Source organism: Pogona vitticeps, chromosome 13 (genome assembly GCF_051106095.1).
Source record: "Pogona vitticeps strain Pit_001003342236 chromosome 13, PviZW2.1, whole genome shotgun sequence".
In the NCBI taxonomy this organism is placed as follows: Eukaryota; Metazoa; Chordata; class Lepidosauria; order Squamata; family Agamidae; genus Pogona; species Pogona vitticeps.
Genome location: NC_135795.1, coordinates 4,774,340 through 4,796,131, shown reverse-complemented (window position 1 = coordinate 4,796,131; position 21,792 = coordinate 4,774,340). Strand labels below are relative to the sequence as shown.

The following is a 21,792-nucleotide window of genomic DNA, read 5'->3' as shown; positions in this document are numbered from 1 at the left end:
ACCATGGACTCCTCCTGGACTGCGGAGCTCCCAACACTTAGCCATGGCCTGGCCTCATGTCGTTTCTCAAGGCCACCAACTGCAGGCTCTCTCTTCGCTTGTATGGAAGGCACAAGCAAGTGTGGTTGAGTGACCACTGTTTTTATATATATAATTATCCCTTATTATCTCAGTGCAGGCCTTTTGTTGCCATAATGACATCTTTGTAAAGCTTTAAGTAGACCATTTGATGATGATGATGATGATGATGATGATGATGATGATGATGATGATGATGATGATGATGATGATGATGATGATGATTATTATTATTATTATTATTATTATTATTATTTAGGATGCTGTTTTACAACTTCCTGCTCTTTCAGCTGGCCTTCCCTGTCCCACAAAACTGCGTGCTTGTCAGGGCGGGAGATGTGCGGAGGACCAGGGGTGGGTCGGAATGTCGCCTGTGATAGGTCACAGCCATGGGTCGGAGTGGTCATGCTGTTTGAAAACCTTCCTTGAACTCTTCTGAGTTCAGAAGAGGGGGGTGGTTGGGAAAGGGGCTGCAGGATCAAGTGACCATTTGGGGTAGGCTTTTCTTTTTTTGACCGGTGGGGGGAGGCACGTGAATCTGATTTTGCCATTTTCTCAGCATCCTCTTTCTCAAAGGATGGGTCTTTTTGGAAAACTCTGGACACTGCTGTGAAAACTCTGGTTTTATCTACTGCATGAATAGGAGGGTGGCTTCTTGCCATGGATATTTAAGGCACTTCGCTACATTTTAGAGCTGGCCAATATGGGTGTATTTATCCCTTGATGATCAAATGCAAGTCATGCCTTTGCTTCCTTTGAGCGTGACTATAGAGCAGGGGAAATATTGTGATTTGCAGATGATCAAATCAGGTTTTAGCGGGTGACATCGTTGTAACTATCCAGGCAACAATTTGAAGGAGTGAACGGCAGAAAGCTCTGTTTGCATGGCGCTCCAACAACAGACACTGCATTAGAGAAGGTGCTAATTGGCCATTCCCACCCTTCTCTTTTCTAATTAGCCCTCCTAAGTGCCCCAGCGATATTGTGTTCCTGTGCTCATTTGAAACTTTTTTTTAAAGAAATTGAAGTCTAGGGTCTCTCAACTGAGGGGAACTGACACCCTTCTGAATACCTCTTTGCATTGGATGCGGTGTTGATGCTGAGCAAGAAGTGGTCAAAAACAGTATCAAACTGGTCAGAATAAATTTAAACCATTCCTGCTGGCTGAACAAAACAAAAAAGCTATTCCTGGCTCAGAAGAGATGATTCTACAAGTGTTCTAACCCTGCATTGAGCTTTACATTGTGTAGGCACCCAGTTTTAATTAGAATTCATCTGTGTCCCATCGGATGTAGGTTGCAAGGTAAATGGCCAATGTAATTGCCCCCTTTAATTGAGAACATGTTTGACTTGCTTTTCAGCCAAAGAGGCTCTAAAAACAGCTTGCGCAGAGACGAATGCGAAAGGAAGGGCTTCCGGCCCTCAGGTTTATAATCTAAAAAACATGAGCTAAAAAAGAAAAGAAAGGTTTGAGCAGGAGAGAGAGGAAAGCAAATAAACAAACAAACCAAAATTCAGATGTGGATTTGAATGCTCCAGTGTTCTAGCAATGATCGACTTGAATGAATGAAGCAAGTAGAACGTGGTTGCTTCTGTTATCTCCTCAGAACTTTGCCATGGAGACCAGTTTACACCTTTGCCATTTAGCCTCCAGTACTGTAAATACTTAGAAGAATCAGATAATGTGCCTGCATGCAGGGACTAATGCAACATTTGGCCCATTAAAAAAAAGAAACGACCCTCTTTCCAATGTGGAGATTTTGGCCCAGATCCCATGGAAAGAGCAGGACTCTGAGTGTGTGAGGTGGTGTCGAATCCTCTCATCCCGGCAGAAAGCTTTGTGAACTTGGCCTCTGAAAAAATCTGGCTTCAACCAGGTTTGTGGGGCTGAATCAGGTGGCCACTTTTTTCTATCAGAGATGCTCCATTTCTTTACCAGCCACATGGTCGGCAAATACATTGCAGTCTTTTTCACACTGCAAAGACCTATTTAATTTAGCCGGTAGAAATGGTTGAGAATACCATTGGGTCCCTTTGTTTAAAAAAAAAAAAAGAGCGTAACTAAATAGCCACATTTCATCTTCGCTTCAACGGGAAAAAAGATGAAATGGACTCAGTCATTCATCTCTGCAGAGGAGAAAGTATACGTTACCCAGATTTAGCACTGAGACGGTGCCCCACGCTTATCTCATAAGCTCTGAAACACGGGTGCTAATTTCCAGAATGGAGAAAATTTTGATTTATGGTGCTAAAGACAAACGTTCCGAACATGCCCAGAAATATACCTTTTCCAACCCTTCAAGTACAGATAAAACTCCAAAGTTAGCACTCTGTAGCACATTTTGTTTTTCCCATTATGCTGGGGCAAATTAAGATTTATCACTTCATATCCATCCAACATGGAGCTCTGGCCTTCCTCTGTGTCCATCGCTGCATCACATTTTATCCCTGCTTGCTTTGTTCTATTTTCAGTTCTACGGTGGTGGCGGTGGTGGTGATGGGTGAGTGGATGCCTGAAAACAGGAGAAAAATAATTGGTGTGAAGACCAGCCCTAGAGTTTTACATTGTCCATGTGGTCCTGAAATTTCGCAATGTTCAGAGTTTTCCATTGGCCACGTTTGAGATTATCACGGGTGGGGGGGAGAGGCAAGAAGGTTTGAAGTGGGTGTGCAGAAGAAGCCATTGAGTAGAGAGTGCCTTCGTAAAGGGTGCATTTTTTCCCAGAACTTGGAAAAGTTACTTTTTTAGCCTATAATACTCACCATCACTGGCCATACTCACTGAGGGACTAAAGTCCCACAAAAAAAAACAGTAACATTTCCTAGTTCTGATTGTTTCTTTTTCTTTTTTAGTTTTGAGTGTTTTGTTTTTCATTTTAAAGAAGAGAGGGTGCTATCAACCTTTTATTCTTGGACCAGACGTTTAATATAGAATTCATCTTCTCTTGCTGGAAGCAACACCGTTCTTGGCAAGGGAATGGATCGTAAAGAACCCCCCAGGGAAACGTTCCAGGGACGTATCAGTAACTGAAAGTGTTTTTTTCCTGAAATTTTATGCTCAGAGAGGTGTAAAAATGGCCTGTTTTCTGGAACTCTCGCAATGTTAACGCTGAAGCTCTGAAGTGGTAATGGAAGGAGACGAAATGTGAGAACTGACAGTGCCGAGGAACTAGAGAAAGGCATGAATTATGAACGGAGAAGTCCCTGATTCAAATTCACCTTTCTTTGCCATGAATCTATTGAATAGGACTTGGGAGATCTGGGTTAAAATCCCCAGTCGGCACTCTTAAATATCTCACACACCTTGAAAACCCTATTAGGGTTTCTATAAGTCAGAGGCAACTTGATGGCGCATAACAAAAACACAAGCCGAGGAATCTGTGGGTCAGTGCACCTCTGTCATGACCGTACAGTATTAGCTGGTCTTGGGTAGGTATTTTCTCACAGCCTAAAATCCTATCTCAGTTATGGAGGTAACAATAAATCTGAGATAATGTCTGTGAGATACTTTGAATACTTTTAGCGTTTATGCTCTCTGGGTCTTCTTCAAGACCTTCACTGTTTCTCATGTCCCTCTTTAGGTTCAGTCTGTCCCTTGATTCTTCCTTCTTGGACGCTTCTTGTACAATTTCTCAGCTATATTAGTAAAACATGGTTCTCCTTCCAATTGCAATAGTTTCAATGGCGAAGAGACATCACAGAACTTCAGAAAAGAGGGTCGGGCAACTTGTATAAGATGACTGTAGGACTGAAATTTCCAATATTTCTCACAGCTAGTTATGCTGGCTAGGGAGGATGGAAGTCGTATCCCACATCTTCTGGAGAATCATAGGTTGCTGGCCCCTGTTTTAATACAGCCTGTTGTTCTACAACACTTCCTCCAGCTAAAAATGGGAAGAAAGCTGGTCCAAAGCTCCCATTTCTGGATTCGTCCCCAACATCTCAAACTTCTCCAGCTGAGACCATCAAAAGCCTCTTGCAATCACACTAGGCAGCTCTTGGGCCAGATGGACAAGGTACCTTCTTGTAAAACAGTTCCTTTTCGTTCTGTTTCCTCTACAATCTTTTTTTTTCAGCTTGTTTTACAGCAAAGCGATGGCCTGAGCTCCAACTCCCATCATCCTTGACCACTAGCCATGGTGGTTGGGGCTGATGAAGACTGGCGTCCAACTATATCTGTAGGGCCACAGATTCCCTATTCCTGTTTCACAGCCCTCTGTCCACTTTCATTCATTGTGCTCAAAAAACATTATTTCCTAGTATGTAGACACAATGCCATGCAGGCTCAGTCTTGAAAATATAACAGTCCTCGTAGTGCCCGTTGCAAGAGCCTGTCCACTTAAGTCAGAGAGAGGATATGAGCTGGGAAAGTTCCTTGTTTGGACTCTGATCCCCAGAATTTCCATTATAGCTAGTGGACATGTTGACTCGAGGGATTCCAAGAGTCATAACCTTAAACCAGTGGTTCCCCATCTTGGGTCTCCAGATGTTCTTGGACTGCAACTCCCAGAAATCCTAGCCAGCACAGCTAGTGGTGCAAGGCTTCTGGGAGTTTTAGTCCAAGAACATCTGAGGATTCACGGTTGGGAACCACGATCTCAAACAGTAACTCTTCCATCTCTGGAGGGGGATGTGGCTCATTTTTGAGTCACCCACCCCACACACTGAAGAGCAGTTAAGTGAAGGTATGGCTTCATCATTTTGATTTTATTAGATCAATAGATTTGAAGGTTGAAGTAGGACAATGAAATAATTTGAGTCTGGCTCTCGTGTCATTTTCAAGCCAGACACATTCCCTCTAGTTAATATTGTATCAAACCCATTAAAGCCTTTATTAGTCTCTTTGCATTGACATTGTTTTAATGCCACATTTGTTAAAGTCTTAATTGCCATGATCATTTTGAGGGCGACCTTGAGGAAGATCTAAACATGCAAGGAAGGCAGGCAGACCGTGCAGGCTATTCTTAAAGAATAAAATAACTGGAGTCATTGGTGGTGAGTGACTTTCCCCGAGAAAAACATTTCGGTTCCACTAGAAAGAAATAACTTAATATGGAAAAAATTAGTTCTTAAAGCCAAGACCAGTTCAAACCAGGGTAGGAAAGTCACATGGGACACCCTTCCTAAACTAATCACCTGTTACTGTAAGACACCGTCTACCACCCAGGCCTTAGACAAACCAGTAAAGCAAGATTAGGGAAGTGTTGGACTTCCAGATGTTTTGGCCCACAGCATCCATTAGCCTTAAACTAGCATGGCCTGAAAGAAAGGGTTATGGAGATTATGGGACCAACACATCTGGAGGGCCAAATCTGACCCAGCTCTGTCGCATTGTATGTTATATCGATTGATGCCCACTTTTCTGGTTTCTGCTCCTGGCCGGATTGCTGTTGTGTATCTCTCCACAAACTCCTTCCTTCCGAACTTTTGTAAACCCCTTTGTTTTTTAGAGTGAATTCCTGAGGTTGTTCTCTGGAAAGAACATTCTTTGGGATTTAGCATCCCTTTCCAGAAGTTAAGCATCTGAGTCGATGAAGGACTACCCCTGTCTCTGGTGCACATCCTTGTAGGCATAGAGAGTCAAATAGTAAAACACAATGAAGTGCCAACACAGCTATTTCACATCCTGCACCAGCAGAATTCGTAGCTTTTTGGGCTATACCTTCCAGCATTTTCTACCTGCCCTGGAGGATACTGGGAGTGGTGCTGCAAAAAAAAATGGCCTTATATATTTTGAGCACTGTGACTACTATGTATTTCCCACCCCAAATAGTTTAGTTAATAACCAGCGCAAACAACCCCTTTACTTTAAATCAGTGGGAAGACTGAGAAAAAGCACCAACTTTGTCATCTCTTATTGCCTCTCCCTCCAACCATCGGACAACACTCTGTGCTAGTTTACTCTCTAATCTAATCTACTCTCTAATCCATTCCCCTCGACCAGCGTATGGCACTCGCCGTGACAGCCAGGACAAAAATTACTGCAACTCAAGGACTCCGTGATTTATTTATTACTCCAAATAAGCTGAGAGAATCTGCCAAAAGCATTCTGAGCTAAGTGAAAATGGGACAAACTATCATTTCATGCAACTGCCTTTCACAGTTGATAAATCACTGTGATTTAAAGGACCTGTTTTTAACAACCGTTGACGGCTCTCTAATTAGCGTTGTTGCTACAGAATCATTTCAATTTTTTTATTTACTTGGAGATACATATATATATTGCCAACCTGGCATATTACCCTTGCATATTTCAGTGGCAGTAACATTTACATCTACCATAACCATGAAACCTTTCACAATTCATTTTAATTCTCCCCCTAATTCTCATAATATATCTTAAGCCATAATTAATGGTATTGCCACCCACACATTAGTCCAGTGGAAGAGATTTTGGTATCATAACCCTATGCATACATACTTGGGTATTTCAGTAACTTTCTTAAAGGGGGGGGTGAGAGACAACCGAGAATCAGATAGCAGCTTTTAGAGTTTAGACCAGTGCAGACTCAATGTTCTTGATCTCTTAAACACGACTAAGAAAACAGGAATATTAAAGCATCCTCACCCAACTATTCCTTTTTTCAGGTTACCCACACAATCCTTTTTCAGCACCCTTAATCCTAAAGACAGTTTGCATTTCTTTGATGGAGGTGAACTTGCCATTGTGGGTCTGACCCAGCGGCTGCAATTAATCACCCTAGATCTGGTTGATCACCGTAGATCTATCACCATAGATCTGGAAGTTGAGTCATGGCAACTGGACTTCTTCCTTATTCGGTTGAAATATTTTGCTACTCGTCCTAGCAGTGTCTTCAGTCACCATAGATGTTAACACACCACCATGATTACACTGGAACAGAAATGAATCCATACGTTATGAAAAAGCAAGACAGAAGGATGAAATAAACAACAACAGGGGCATTCTCAAATTCCTAATCACGGTTACAAGGTGGGGAACATCGCACCTTTCCTAAGCCTGCTGTGCAAAGTGATTGGGAAAGAGGTAATGGAAGGGGGAGGGAAATTATTGGAAGAAATCTGTTAAGGTGAGGGTGTCATTTTGCGAGAAAACACAAAACCACCCCCGAATTGCTTCTGTTCTAAAGCCAACTGAGAGAGTTGATTCAATGACCATAAGATTTCTACCAGCATCTTGGTTCAATTCATCAGAAAATTCTCCCATGCAAACCACACTGGAATGAATGGGAATTAGCCCCATAATTGTAGTGGGGTTTGTGAGCAAAACACCTGCAGGGTGTAGTGGCCTCTGGTCTCCAAGGACCCATGTTTAAAGTGTCCGCTGGTCCGAAGCATTGTTTAAAAGCTGTTGAAACTGTGAGGTTTCAATTCACTATAAAAGGGGGGGGGGGGGAGAAAAAAAAATAAAATTCTGAAAAACCATTTTCTTACTGTATATACTAGCCTCCTTCTCCTGTATATTCTAAAGATATAACCTTATATTTGGCAAGTGTTTCTTGTGCTATTTTATCACGTGATCTGTTTATAAAAATATATATTAAAAACATTTTAAAAATACAGAACGCCTGGGTTGTTTTTGAACTTTTTTCATTACAGGGAAATGTAAAGAATTTTTTTGATGATTTTTGTGTTCCAGGGTCCAAAACAGCTAACAAATGCAGTGCTACCTTGCAAGTTCAGTTCAGAAAATAACCTACAACGTTGCCATGGAAAATCTGCATGTTTGGGCCATTCCATGTTATAATGCACACATGATTTGCGCATTATTGCCTCTGGAGAATTTTGTGATATATAGGGCCTACTTTCTCTTGATATTATTAGAGGGCGTAACACGGATCTGCCCCAAAAGCGACGGGTCTTCCTTTCAATATTAAGCTACCACGTTGGAGATTTCTGTCACCTACAGGGCATGCGGCAGGTAAGCATTGCTGCTTCCCAAACTTGTCCCCAGATGCTCTTGAACTAAATCTCAAAGAAGCCTTCATTAGTTGTGTTGGCCAAGATTTCTGGGTACATAGTTTCTATGGACGGAAAAGAGCAGATACGGATTAAATGGTTTTCAATGCATTCCTATGGGAAATGCAGATTCAACATAAGAACTTTTCAACTTGAGAACCACCTTCCAATACGGATTAAGTTCTTAAGTAGAGACCCCACTGTATTAGAGTCCAAGGACATCCAAGTTTGGGAACCACTGATTATCGGTCTTCCACATTCTACCAATATGAGCGACAAGAAGAATCTGGAAGAACAGGGGTCACCCCACGGACCACGTCTTCTGCAATTTGCAATCTGTCTTCCTTTTTGGCAACACCGTGATTGCATAGGACAATCAAGGTGGAGATCTCTCGGCCGCCTCAGAGGGCACCCAGTTTTTTAATTTAAAGCCGCCCAGAGACCTCTGGGTAGTGTGGGCGGCATATAAATTGAATAAATAAATAAATAAATTGGCAAATGTAAAGAAAATATGGCAAAAAGAAGATCCTTTGGCAAAGGGATTGGGAAATGAAAATTTAAAAAAAAAAACAGAGTAACCTGCAAAAGAACAGGTTATGATACTTATTGTTGCCTGAGCGACAACGGTAACTATCATAACTAAATTGGGCATCCATTATAAGTGACAACCCCAGAGTGGAGAGAAGGCAATGTCCGCATCGGATTATTCTACTGTTTTAAACAGAAAATTGGGATGATCCAGCCTGTTTATTCTAGGAATTTGGTTAGAGGAGATGGGCATGCCACATTTTGAGTTTTAATCCAGGGATTTAAAATGGACATACATGCCAAACATTTATGAAGTATAAATCTGTGCTTAATTGCGGCTGGGATCCCTGTAAAACCCATGGTTAGAGGAAAACGGAAATCTTCAGGCTGAATATAGATGGCATGACTTTAGGTCTGAAAAGAGGAAAGTGTGTTTCATCCACAAGGGAGATGTTTCGATGGCCAGGTCTCTGTATTTTATTAGTTTTTTCCGGAAACGTGTTGCTGGTGGTGGAGGTGAGGATGATTACGAGGAGGACTACAACACCCAGAATCCCCCGGGGGCCCTCAGGTCTTGTCGCCCAGGAGAAGAAAAGAAGCCGCTCGGGCGGCGGGTTCGGCTCGGAGGGCTCCCGCCCGCTCGCCCGTCTCGTCCGTCCCTCCGGCCACCACCGGCAGCCCCCCCCCGAGCGCGGGAAGGCCGGGCTAGGCGAGGCCGGGGCGGCGCGGCCTAGCCTGGCTGGAGGCGGAAGGGGCCGGGCGAGAGGCAGGCCCGGTTTCCGCCACCGCAGCAGCAGGAGGAGGAGGAGAAGGAGGCCGAGGAGGGCCGCCCAGGACCCGGCGTTGGACTTTCAACCGCCCCAACCGCCTTTCAAATCCCCGCTCCCCGCCGGGTGAGGCAAGGCGAGGCGCCCATTTTCCCCTCAGCGCCCGTTCCTGAGGGAAGGCCCAGCCCGGCCCTGCCTGACAAAACGGCCGGAAAGGAAAGAGACGAGGAGGAAGAACCGGGAGGGGGGAGGAAGGAAGGAAGGAAGGAAGGAAGGAGCCCGTTTTTGTGAGGCGGAGGGGCTTTCCCGCCCTGTGGAGGAGCGCGGGAGGGCTTCTGGGCATGGACAGAGTGCCGGCCCGGCCTGCGGCCCTCCCGCCTCCTCGGGCTGGGCCTGCCTGTGAAGCCGGAGGAAGGGAGGGTTAGCCGGCTCGACCCTGGTTTGGGGATTTCCTCAGAAAGAGGGATGGGGATTGCCTGCTTGTCTGTCTGCCTGTTTGTTCGTTTATATTTTTATCCCGCCCAGCTGGTAGCAAGGACTTAGAAAAGAGCTTAGAAAAAAAGAGAAAAGATTCAAAAAGAAAAGATTCAAAAGAAAAAAAATAATTCAGAAAAGGGATCATGACAAAAATTATCCTTGAAAGTCCCATAGCATTAAGCACAACAACATTAATAATAGGAATTACTGCTTTTAAGGAGAAAAGGAAAAGAATGGCTGGAGTTCTTAAGAATTCCCCAGAGAGTAAAAAGGATGGTTATTTTAGGCTTTAATGAAGACGTGGGTCATTTTTGGCCGGCTGGATATTTTCTTTGGCTTACAAACCCCCATCGCTCCCAGCCAGCCGAGCCAACGGGGAAGGGGATGATGTGACTTGTAGTCGAGCAGCATCTTAAGGGCTTCTTAGATCAACAAATTGAATTACTTTGGCTTAATCGGAATAATAATAGCTTTCTAGGGGTCTCTAGGAACAAAGGCAAACATTGAAATGATCATTCTAGTTCCCAAATAGGACATACAGGTTGGGGATCTTTTGTTCTCCAGATGTTTTGGACAAAAAACTTAAAATCCCTTACATTTGGGATATGTGAGCTTGGACTTATGGGTCCTGAAGTCCAGAATTGAGGGCCAGTGGTTCTCCACCCCTTGACTAGTAGTTTTAGATCAGTGGCTCTCAGTCTTGGGTCCCTCAGTGTTGTTTTATTATTATTTTTATTATTATTATTCTAAAACACCAGGTGTTGTTGGTGTGCAGCTTCCAAAACCCAAGACTGACTGAAGCTCCTGGAAATTGCATTCATTCATTCATTCATTCATTCATTCATTCATTCATTCATTCATTCATTCATTCATTCATTCATTTTGCTTCTGTACTGCCCATCTGATCAGTGGTCACTCTGGGTGGTGTACAACAGTGGCAATAAAATAACAAAGTGAAAAATAATTTAATATTACCTTTAAAAACAGGCAGCAATTAAAAATGGTAGGCTGATATTCTCAGCAGCTATTCAGATGGCATGTTTTGAAAAGCCTGCCAAAATATTAAAAATATTTTGAGGGTTTTCTTGAAGTCCTGTAATATATGGGAACCTGAGGCTGGGAATCCCTCTTTTAGAGTCTTCTCACGATATTTATATGTTTTGCGTTTTGCTTCATTCCTGAACAGGCCTGGCCTGCCACCAAGAAGATTTCTGAGTTTCTTCAGTCAGACGCTTTCCTGCAAGCTGAGAGTTTTCACCAAGTGTTTACTTCAAGTAAGAGGAAAAAGGAGAAGCCTTTCAAATACCAAGAGATTTCAACAGAAGATAGACAAGGATCATTGGAATAAATTTTAAATACAGTTTTGGAGTTACTGCGGCTGACTGTCATTACAACATCTGCTTTATATCCTTAAATTTCAGCTTTCGCTTGACATCCCTACCTGGACAAAAGTTATTCTTTAAGAGCTAATTTTACTGATACAGTCTTAATGTTGTAATGATTTATTTCAAGGTATAGCAGGCGCTTTGTGGTCTGTGAGGGAGTGATTGGAACTGTAAGGAGCCCCTTAGAAGGCAGCTATGGAGAAAATGGCGAGGGTGACCACGGCCCTAGGTGGCAATACCATCACAGGACGGACCATGTTCTGCCACCTGGATGCCCCTGCCAATGCAATTAGTGTGTGTCGTGATGCTGCCCAGGTGGTAGTTGCCGGGCGCAACATTTTTAAGATCTACTCCATAGAAGAGGACCAGTTTGTGGAGAAACTGAACTTGCGTGTTGGCCGCAAGCCGTCCTTGAATTTCAGTTGCGCCGACGTGGTGTGGCACCAGATGGATGAGAACTTGCTGGCCACAGCAGCCACAAACGGTGTCGTTGTGACCTGGAACCTGGGCAAGCCGTCCCGTAACAAACAGGACCAGCTTTTCACTGAACACAAACGGACAGTCAACAAAGTGTGCTTCCACCCCACGGAGGTGCATATGCTTCTCAGTGGCTCCCAGGATGGCTACATGAAATGTTTTGACTTGCGCAAGAAAGACTCTGTTAGCACATTCTCAGGTAAGGATTTGTTTCTGGGCTTGTTCTTGCTGCTTATCGTGACCAAAAGCATATTACACAAGTACTACCGAGTCAAAGTCCATTCCCTCAGTCTCCACTACAGAGCTCCTTCGTTCCCCTAATATGCAGATAAAGACCACTGTAGGGGAGGCTTAATAAATTAGGATTATGTCGGTTTATTTTGGAAGGAAAGCAACTGAAATGGCTTTTAGAAAAATAGATTTTTAAAATGTAATTTTAAAATTCTCAGCATTTGATATAAAAATCTATTGTACAAATGTATTGAAGTCTGCACATACTATTGTGGTCATGCAGCATAATAAAATGAAATTCAGACTTACTGTGAGTGACTTGTGTCTTAGTGTACGTAGCCCATTTGCTCCCATTTTGGTCCTCCATTTTACACTGCCTATTGAATAAACCATAAACGGTTTATTTAGTACATTGTCTGAACTGGATGCCCTTGGTTTATGGCCTCTTGGATTGGCTGGAGTTGCGAGCTAGGTATGAGATGGGCTAAATGTGTCTGCCGTGGCCTTCACTTTCAGGTCAGTCGGAAAGCGTGCGTGATGTCCAGTTCAGCATCCGCGATTACTTTACCTTTGCTGCAACCTTCGAGAATGGTAATGTCCAGCTGTGGGACATTCGACGGCCGGACCGCTACGAGAGGATGTTTACAGCTCACAATGGGCCCGTATTCTGTTGTGATTGGCATCCAGAGGACAGGTATGGGCAGATGCAGTGGCATTCTGCGCTAGCCGTCTCTTCTGGGTCTTCTAAAATCTTCAGCTGTATTCTCCCCCCCCCCCTTTTTTGGTTTTCTGCTTTCCTTTCTTTGTCTTAGCACCTTCTAACGTTATTGGCTAAGAATCCCTTGCAATTCGGCCTTCTAAACATTGTCTGCTCATGTACAGATTTTTTCCCCCCGTAGAAATGCATGTGCTCTTATATTTAAAAAAAATCAGAATGCAAGAATTTCTGTGCTTTGCTCTGTGGCACAGTTTCTTTTCATCAATTTGAATACATTCTGGGTTAAGGACTTCAGAATGACTATTTGTCAAAGAGACAGATAAATTCAGTAAGTGGGAGAAGCAGGTGTGCAAGAAAACGTTTCCTTCTGTCTGTTTACATCTGCCCACCGTGGTTAAGTGGAAGCTTCCTGATGAGCCTTCTCAGCGTTCTAACCCTTCTCAGCAGACATGTAAGTTAGCGTCACGGGTCCATGTGTGGCGGTCACTGAATGGTTTTCTTGTCCCTTAAGCTTTCTCCTTTTCCCGCCAGGGGCTGGTTGGCGACAGGGGGCCGAGACAAGATGGTGAAAGTCTGGGACATGAACACCAACCGGGCCAAAGAGATCTACTGCGTACAGACCATTGCCTCTGTGGCAAGAGTCAAATGGCGGCCGGAATGCAAGCACCACATTGCCACGTGCTCTATGATGGTGGACCACAACATTTACGTGTGGGACATACGTCGCCCTTTCATCCCCTCGGCCATGTTCGAAGAGCACAAAGATGTCACTACAGGGATCGTCTGGCGTCATCTTCACGACCCTTACTTCCTCCTGTCCGGCTCCAAGGATAGCACTCTTTACCAGCATATCTTCAAGGATGCCAGCCAGCCAATTGAACGAGCGAATCCCGAAGGGCTTTGCTACAGCCTTTTCGGGGACTTGGCCTTTGCTGCCAAGGAGAGCCTCATCGCCTCGGATTCGAACCGCAAGCCTTACACGGGTGACAGGCGCCATCCGATATTTTTCAAGCGCAAACTGGACCCCACGGAGCAGTTCGAGTTCATCTCCTCTTCCAGCGCCCTGAGCGTCTTCGAAGCAGACACTGAGTGTGACGCAGGCAGCATGGACTGGTTTGTGCAGACGGCCAAGCAGTACGTGCTGACGGGGAGGCCCCTGGCCGAGCTGTGCGACCACAACGCCAAAGTCGCCAAAGAGCTTAAGCGCAACCAGGTGAACGTTCCCTCAGCTCAAGTAGTTGCCAGAATCACACCCTTGCACGTGGGGAAATTGCAGGAGGAGGGGGTAACTCATCTGATGACTAGTGGGCATCTGTCTTGTTGCCACATTTGAATCCAGACCCTGAGCTTATGTGTTGCAGCCGGGCATCGCTGAAGGCAGCTTTGCTGAGGCTACAGGCTTGCGGTGGACCCAAGCAACAACCTGTAGTGCTTGGCAACAGAAAGTTCATATTTATTGAGCAGGCAAGGAAGAGCCTATAGGCGTCCTAATACCTGCCCGTAAAGCTGCTGTGGTCTATGTGGTGCGTGAAGATGACCTTGAGACTCGTCTCCCGTTAAGCTGAGTTTAAGCTCTGGGATTCAGCTCTTGAGAGACTCGGAGTTTGCCGTCCAATGGAGTGGAAGCCATGCATGTGTTTTGCCCGTTGCCCTTTCTCCAAGACACCATATATATTGCTTTTGTTTCATATCATTGGCTGGAAAACGTACCTGATGGTTGTTAACCCGTTTTGTTTCTTCTCTTATTTGCCAGGTTGCTCAAACGTGGACGATGCTTCGTGTCATTTACTCTACTCCTAGTACGGTGCCGGCTGTAAATTTAAATCACAGCATAGGAAAGAGCAGCTCCAGCCTCCCACTAATGAACAGGTAAAACAAAACATCAGAACTCTTGGGTTTGATATGGTCATCAGGTGGTTAATAAAATGTAGGCCAGCCTCCCCCATTCTTGTGGCCTCCAGATGCCATAAGAGGCTGGCAGACGCAAAGGGTCTGGCACGTAAGCAGGGTGGAAGGTTGCCTTTAGCCCTACCAGGACCACTTTTATGAGGAAATACATTCGTCCGGATAACATTTTGAGGACTATATTTTCATTTTGTTTGTGCCTGGATGGATGTCGTTTTTAGTGATGCCTTTTATTTTAAAGAATTGCTTAAAGTTCAATGATGTCTTAGTATCATGTGTTTCATAGAATGTTAATTATTTTATGTGTCTTTGGGAGAAGGGTGGGAGAAAAAACGACAAAAAGGGTAAAAGGAGGGAGGAATTCTCAGGATGGATATTGAGATGGTATGGACTTTTTTAATTATTTGTTGTCTTTGGTTTTGATTTTTTTTTTTGTTCCTGAGAACTAAAAATGTGTCACCAGCATGTTTATAGGTGTCCATTAGAGTCCCAAAATTGAGAGTATGCAAATCTGATTCAGCGTTTGAAAAATGAGAAGGATTATGTTGGAACTGTGGAAGAATGGGGTAGATTAGAATGTTATAACATTAGGTGGGCACCTTTTTGAGCATGCAAGGGGCATTGCAATCATCCCCTGGGCCTCAGAGCTGCACCCTCAGTCCTTTCATGAATATTTTCCCACTGCATTTGGAACGAGGGGCGGGGTGGGTGGGGAGTGTGAAATGCAGAGCCACATTTCACCCACATGTTTGCCCGTGCTAGGATTACATCTACCGATTTTCAAGAAGTAAGATCAAGAATTGTTGGCTTGCTGAGGCTAGGTATAAACAGAATAATTGTGGCATCAGGTTAGAGTACTTGTTACAGGACTTTAGGAATCATCTCTTCCCATTGGCTGTCCAAACTACAAATGTTCTTGCTTTGCACTTGTTAAACCAGATATTTTTGTATTTGGGGAGGGGGGTTTGGGTATATTAGACATTGCAAATTAGAGCAACCACGGACCGGCAAAATCTCTTTTTCAACCCTGCTGACCGATCTAAAAGTGCCAGAGATGAGAAAAGTTGAATTAAAAAAGATGTGGTGGGACTTTTTAAAATGGTCGTTTGGTTACCAGAAATTATAAACTGTGGGGACATGGGTGAGAGGAGGTGGAAGGGACTCTGGGAGCAGGAATACATACGTGAAGGACTAATACAGAGACGTGTTTGCCCCCCCCCCCCCAGCTTTAACTTGAAAGACATTCCATCTGGGATAGGCAGCGAGTCGAGGCTGGAGCGAAACAAGGGGGAAGGCCGGCCTGAAAACATCCTCATGGATTCTTCCTCTACCTTGATGAACAACGATGGTGAGAAGGGGCGCAAAGAAGGGGGAAGCCTAGCTAAGCGTACTGCCTTGCATAGGCAGACACGGCGGGCACCGCTCCGGCCCTGCCCAGAAACCCATCTGCTGGCAGACCTGCAAGGGGTGCTTCACCTTTCCTTCCCTGCCTCTCTCTTTCCCTTTCGGATGTCTAGAGAATGAAGAGACCGAGGGCAGCGACGTCCCCGCGGACTATCTCCTCGGCGACGTGGAAGGCGATGAAGATGACCTCTACATGATGGACCATGAGAACCAACACAGTGAGTCTTGTCTCCCGCCTGTTCCTCGTTCCTTTGCTGTGTTGGATGGAGTCGCTGGGCTTTCCCCTGCCCTTGGCCTTTGCCCTCATGGAGTGGTGTCTTTTTTTGTTTTAACAGCCGAAGAACAAGAGTACATCCTGCCCCAGGAGGCTTTCCCTTTGCGTCACGAGATCGTGGACAACCCCTCAGCGCTGGACCACCTCCAGGACAAAGCAGATTCCCCCCACGTCAGTGGCAACGAGGCAGAGACCGTCTCCCTGACCCCTGTGGAGTCCTTCTCCCTCATCTCCATCTCTCACTCCCTCTACGAGAACCGCCTGCCGGCGGACTTCTTCAGCCCCATTGTGCGCAACATGTTGCTCTTCTACGCGGAGCAGGGGGACGTGCAGATGGCCGTATCCGTGCTTATCGTGCTGGGGGATCGCATCCGGAAGGAGATTGATGATCAGGCCCAGGTACGTTTGTACACTGCCACCCATGTGTGGTGTGGGCTGGGCTGCCAGCCTCGTCAGGGCGCTGCTTGGGCCTCCATGTTAATCGCTGGCGCTTCCTAGCTCACTACGGTCCTTCTTGGCTGTCCCCCTCTGCTCGCTTATCCTCTCCCAGTCAGTGAAAACAGCCAGGAGAAGGACCAGGAAACTCTGTACCCCTTATCTTCTTTTTATCTGAGTGGTGATGATGATGATTGGGTCTGGAGGAGGACCTCAGGTCACCCAGCTGTTCTTGGACTGCATTTCCCAGAAGCCTTCACCACCAGCTCTGCTGGCTGGGAGTTGCAGGCAAGAGGACCTGGGTGGCTGGGCACCGTTGGTGTCGAGGAAAAAAACAGGCACATGGGCAGTGGCAGCGGCAGTAAGACGGAGAAGGAGTGAGCCTCCTTGAGAGCATTGTGTCTGGTGGCCCTCTGAAACCTGGAACTTGAAGACTCCTTTGCTCTCATCCCACGATGTAAAAGCAGACGTGATTGAGAAGATGGCCGAAGAGTTTCTTTGCTGGGCTTTGTGTGAGAGGTGGGGGTACAAAGAAGTCAGTTCAACTATCTCAATTCCTTTTGTGGATTCGTGGTTTTGGGAGTGCCCCTCTCCCAAATTCCTCACATGTTATAGTCAGCTCCCTTCTTGTTTTTATCCCACCTTCCTTCCGAAAACACCTAACATGATTTTTCTCCTTCACCACAGAAGAGCTCAGGTAGGAATGGTACTTTTGGGGGTTTTAGGACTCCCAGAATCCCCCAGGCAGCTTTCTCAGAATGAAAGCCCCACACACCAGAAGACTGGCCCTTCAGATCTTCAGTGCTCTCTTCCTCGGCAGCTGCTAATTTGAACAGCAAGAAGTCTATCCCAGTGTGCTGTGGGAGTCCAGACGCTGCCTGGTATTTGCAAAAGTGCATTGGGGGGTGGGGTGGGAGTCGTGATCCTTAAAAGGCTGTATAGGGGCTGATCCAGCAGGAACCCCCCCCCCCGAATGCATCTTTACGAGTCCCTGAGAAGGTGCGTCCTTGTGCCTATTAGATGATAGATAGGGTGCTTCTGTACTCTCCTTCCCATACACTTTTGTGAGCCTCCCAGTTAGTTGTGGGACTCTCACAGGGCAACGGGGTGTTTTTCTTGGTGTTCAAACGAGAAGCAGCTCAGGAAGAATATGGAGGTAGGAAGGGCTGGTCTAAACTTTAGATTCTGAAATCTTCTAGCTTCGAGGCTTTCACTCCCAAGAACTCTTGTCTAGGGGATCCTGAGCATGTTCTGGGAATGGGAGTGCTACCCCCCCCCAAAAAAACTACAATCCCTAAGCATAGGGTGAACAACTAGGAATCACAGTAATGAGGGAAACATTGATTTTGTTTATTTAAGCCTCATCTGTTTAAAGATCCTGCAACTAGAAATGGTAAGAAGCAGGGACTGTTACATAGATAGCAGAATTCCGATCTTTGTCATTTATTTTAATTTCATAGCACAGGCTTATCTTTAAAAGTTCTCTGACTGCTTTTTCAGTTATGAGTAATATTTTGATACAAAAGAAGATAGATAAGAGGATGAATGGTTGAAACTGGATCTGGGGCATGAGATAAATCCTTCCTGTATAACTCTTGATCTCATCAGCAGTGGTTGGGGGCCGGGCTGTCCTTTGTGCTCTGGTTTACATTATGTGATAGAAAGACGGGACAGAAATGGAATAAATAGCCACCTTTCATGAGGAAGGGTGGTAGTTTATGAAATAGAGCTAACCAGGTACAGTGGGGTCTCTGCTTAAGAACTTAATCCGTATTGGAAGGTGGTTCTCAAGTTGAAAAGTTCTTATGTTGAATCTGCATTTCCCATAGGAATGCATTGAAAACCATTTAATCCGTATCTGCTCTTTTCCGTCCATAGAAACTACAGTGGAACCTCTACTTAAGAACTTAATCCGTTTTGGAATGGTGTTCTTAAGTTGAAGCAAAATTTCCCATAGGAATGGACTGAAAACCAATCAATCCGTTCTGGCTGTTTTTTTGTTATGTAGAGGTGCGTTCGTACATTGAAGCATTAGTTCCCATAGGAACTAATGCAAAGCTGGTTAATACGTATTCTACCACTAGGGGGAGAACTTTTTTTTTAACCTAAGATGACCTAAGGTTAAAAAAAGAGCAGGAAAGGTTTTTTTTCCTGTTCTTATCTTGGATTTCTGTTCTCAAGTAGAAGCAAAATTCAGCAAATGGAGCTGTTCTTAAGTTGGATTGTTCTTAAGTAGGGATGTTCTTAAGTAGAGACCCCACTGTATCTGATGATCATTTCCAAAAAGAAGAAGAAGGGGCTGATTAAAAAAAATTACATTCACTGCAGAGGAATATAAAGTTGAAATATAACGCCCCAAATCATAGTATTTTGCTCTCTCTTTTTCCCTTGCTTTGGCAGGTCTGATAGACCCTTGCTGGTCTCTTCTTTCTCTGACATAAAAAAGCAAGTCGTAGGAATTTTAGTGACTAGATAAAATAGGAGCAGAGCTTAACGTCCGAGAGAGCAGTTCAGAAAGTTCTCTGGGGCCTGGTGACGCGACTCTGTGCATGCCTTCCATTCCACAGGAGCATTGGTACACGTCCTACATCGATCTGTTGCAGCGTTTCCAGCTGTGGAACATCTCCAATGAGGTGATCAAACTGAGCACCTGCAGGGCCATCAACTGCCTCAATCAGGCCTCCACCACCTTGCACATCAACTGCAGCAACTGCAAACGGCCCATGAGTAACAAGGGATGGATTTGTGACAGGTGAGGGGAGAAGGGAGTGAAGTTGGGCAAGGCAGTTTATCTCCGGGGAGAGCAAAAATGCACGCTCTTGGTATACTGCCTCATAGCGCTTAAAGCACTCTCTGGTTTACAAGTTAATTATGCAAGCTTCACGTTGCCTCCCCAGCGAGCTGGGTGCTCATTTTACTGACCTCAGAAGGATGGAAGGCTGAGTGAACCTTGAGACGGCGACCTGGGATTGAATCCCCCCCCCAGGTTGTAAGCAGTTTTGGTTGCATTACAGCTGTTTAACCATAGCACCATGAGGCTCATGCCTGTTCAGATAGTTTGAAACCCAGATGTTGGAACTTCCTCTCACATGAGGCCAGACTGGCCGCATCTTTGCTGCCCTTCCGAAAGCAGACAAAGACCTTCCTCTTCAGACAAACTTTCTCTCAGTGACTGCCTACGTGGCTGGCTACATGAGTGACTTTTAGCTGCATTGTTATGTATTACGGCTCTGACTGTGTCTTTAGCGCTACTTGTGTTTACCATCACTACGAGTGGTATTTGTTTCTTCCTTTTTAATATTTGCATACTTATTGTTTCAGCTTTCATATTCTCTTTTAACTACCCTGTTTCCCCAAAAATAAGACCTAACTTGAAAATAAACCCAGTATGATTTTTCAGGATGCTCGTAATATAAGCCCTTCCCCCAAAATAAGCCCCCGTTAAGTGAAACCCCGCCTTCTGCCCTTGTGCAGCAACCAGAAGAAGAGGACATGACTGCATGTAAATAAATGTAGATTGTTGTCCATTAAAAAAAAAATCCCCTGAAAATAAGCCCTACTGCGTTTTTTAAGAGCAAAAATTAATATAAGGCCCTGTCTTATTTTTGGGGAAACACGGCATGTAAGCTGTCTCTTTATACTCACTGATCTTAGCTTTTAATACTGCCTTTTAATGATGGAAACCACCGTTGTATAGTCATTGTTTTCAGCTTTAAATGTTGTCTTTCAGTGGTGTAAGTCGCCTTGGGTCCTTTTTAAGGAGAAAGATAGGGTAAAAATATTTTAATTAAATAAATAAAATAAAGTCTAGCTCAGCACTGACCGGTCAGGTTGGCAGTAGAAGTGAGTTTCCCCCAAATGGGTATCCATCTGTCTGCTCATCCATGAATGTTGTTCCGCCTTGCCTCTGGCAGTGACAATTTTTGTATGCCTCATCAAACATGTAGCTCTGATTATTCACATAATCATTCTCTGGAGAATTTTAGGCATCCCAAGTTGCTACTACGATAGTGCCTTTTTTTTTTAAAGCTGAGCTGATGGACAGTGGCAGCTGTGACATATTCTTGACACCAACAGGCTACAAAGGATTGCCACACCCTGATTATTGTGTTCCTGCTCCACCTTCCTTGCACAGTGCTCAGGTGACGTGCATAATTTTCCAAAATCAAGAACAGGACAATGGGGTAATATTGTCGGTGAATAGGAACCGTGAACAGTTGTTAAAGGAAATTAAAAACCATTTATTCCAAAAGACACAATCTTTGTAACACATTTTATATTCAGAATCCACCCATTCCGAACACAGGTGGATGAATGGATATGCAGGTGGGTATAAGAAGCGTAGAAGCTGTCTGGGTAGAGCACAAGAGACAGCACCCAACGGCAGTGTAAAGAAGTTTGGACTGAGAGAGGGAGAGTGTTTGGCACAGGTTCACTCACTTCATGGCCGAGTAGAGATCTGCCACTCCACTTCAGGTGTCTTTTCTTCCGATCTAACCGTTGTTTCGTGCTGTTTCTCGGAGGCAGGCATTGATTGTGGGCTCTCCGTTCCAGGGTCTGAGCGATCTGAAGTTCAGGGTTGCCTGCTCTTTGCTCCAGTTGATTTTACCTTCTGGTCTCTTCCAGGTGCCGGCAGTGTGCCAGCATGTGCGCTGTGTGCCACCATGTGGTGAAGGGCCTATTTGTTTGGTGCCAGGGTTGCAGTCATGGCGGCCACCTGCAACACATCATGAAATGGTTAGAGACCAGTTCCCATTGCCCGGCGGGATGCGGCCACCTCTGTGAATATACCTGAACCTATTGGCGGTTGTGTCTGCTGGAAAGCCAGACTCACTCCATGGGCGGCTCAGATCTGCGTCTGAGAGCCTCGTCCTTCTGGGAAGCCCTGGAGATGCAGTTGAAGCATTAGCTTCATGAGAGGACTTAGTAGGTTGCATGCCGTAAAGAGAGAACTACCTTCTTTGCTTCACAGAAAGCAGCGAAATGCCTAACGTGTGCAGGATTCTTCTGCGAAGCTTCACCCAGTCACCTTTTCCTATTTATTTTTTTACTGTGACGTAAACGGGTTTCGTTACCACATTTCTACATAGAACTACTTCTTAAAAAGTCAAGATGGCACCAGAGACCTTCGCCCTCAATTTTTATATTGAAATAAAAGCAATAGTGAATTTTTCT

At 44.9% G+C, this 21,792-nt stretch overlaps 1 protein-coding gene across 2 annotated transcripts; it reads left to right on the top strand.

The window, feature by feature from the left end:
- The first annotated feature begins 9,298 nt into the window (after positions 1-9,298).
- Positions 9,299-21,789, top strand: WDR24 (WD repeat domain 24). Of its 2 annotated transcripts, none has more exons than XM_020812496.3 (9): positions 9,299-9,437; positions 10,975-11,849; positions 12,398-12,575; positions 13,131-13,812; positions 14,353-14,468; positions 15,731-15,852; positions 16,022-16,126; positions 16,244-16,581; positions 21,244-21,789. In XM_020812496.3, exons 2-9 carry the CDS (start codon positions 11,369-11,371, stop codon positions 21,400-21,402), a joined length of 2,181 nt encoding a protein of 726 aa, XP_020668155.3. In that variant the 5' UTR covers positions 9,299-9,437; positions 10,975-11,368; the 3' UTR covers positions 21,403-21,789. The 2 variants fall into 2 exon arrangements, with proteins under 2 accessions (XP_020668155.3, XP_078237615.1); XM_078381489.1 differs by lacking the exon at positions 9,299-9,437 and adding an exon at positions 19,185-19,369 and having other exon boundaries at positions 10,996-11,849.
- Positions 21,790-21,792: the final 3 nt, after the last annotated feature.

Excerpts from the sequence above, each read along its gene's own strand:
- WDR24 (XM_078381489.1), top strand. The coding sequence starts at position 11,369 with ATGGAGAAAATGGCGAGGGTGACCACGGCCCTAGGTGGCAATACCATC. Across the intron at positions 14,469-15,730 it reads AGCCTCCCACTAATGAACAG|CTTTAACTTGAAAGACATTC; the intron begins GTAAAACAAAAC and ends CCCCCCCCCCAG. Across the intron at positions 16,127-16,243 it reads GGACCATGAGAACCAACACA|CCGAAGAACAAGAGTACATC; the intron begins GTGAGTCTTGTC and ends TTGTTTTAACAG.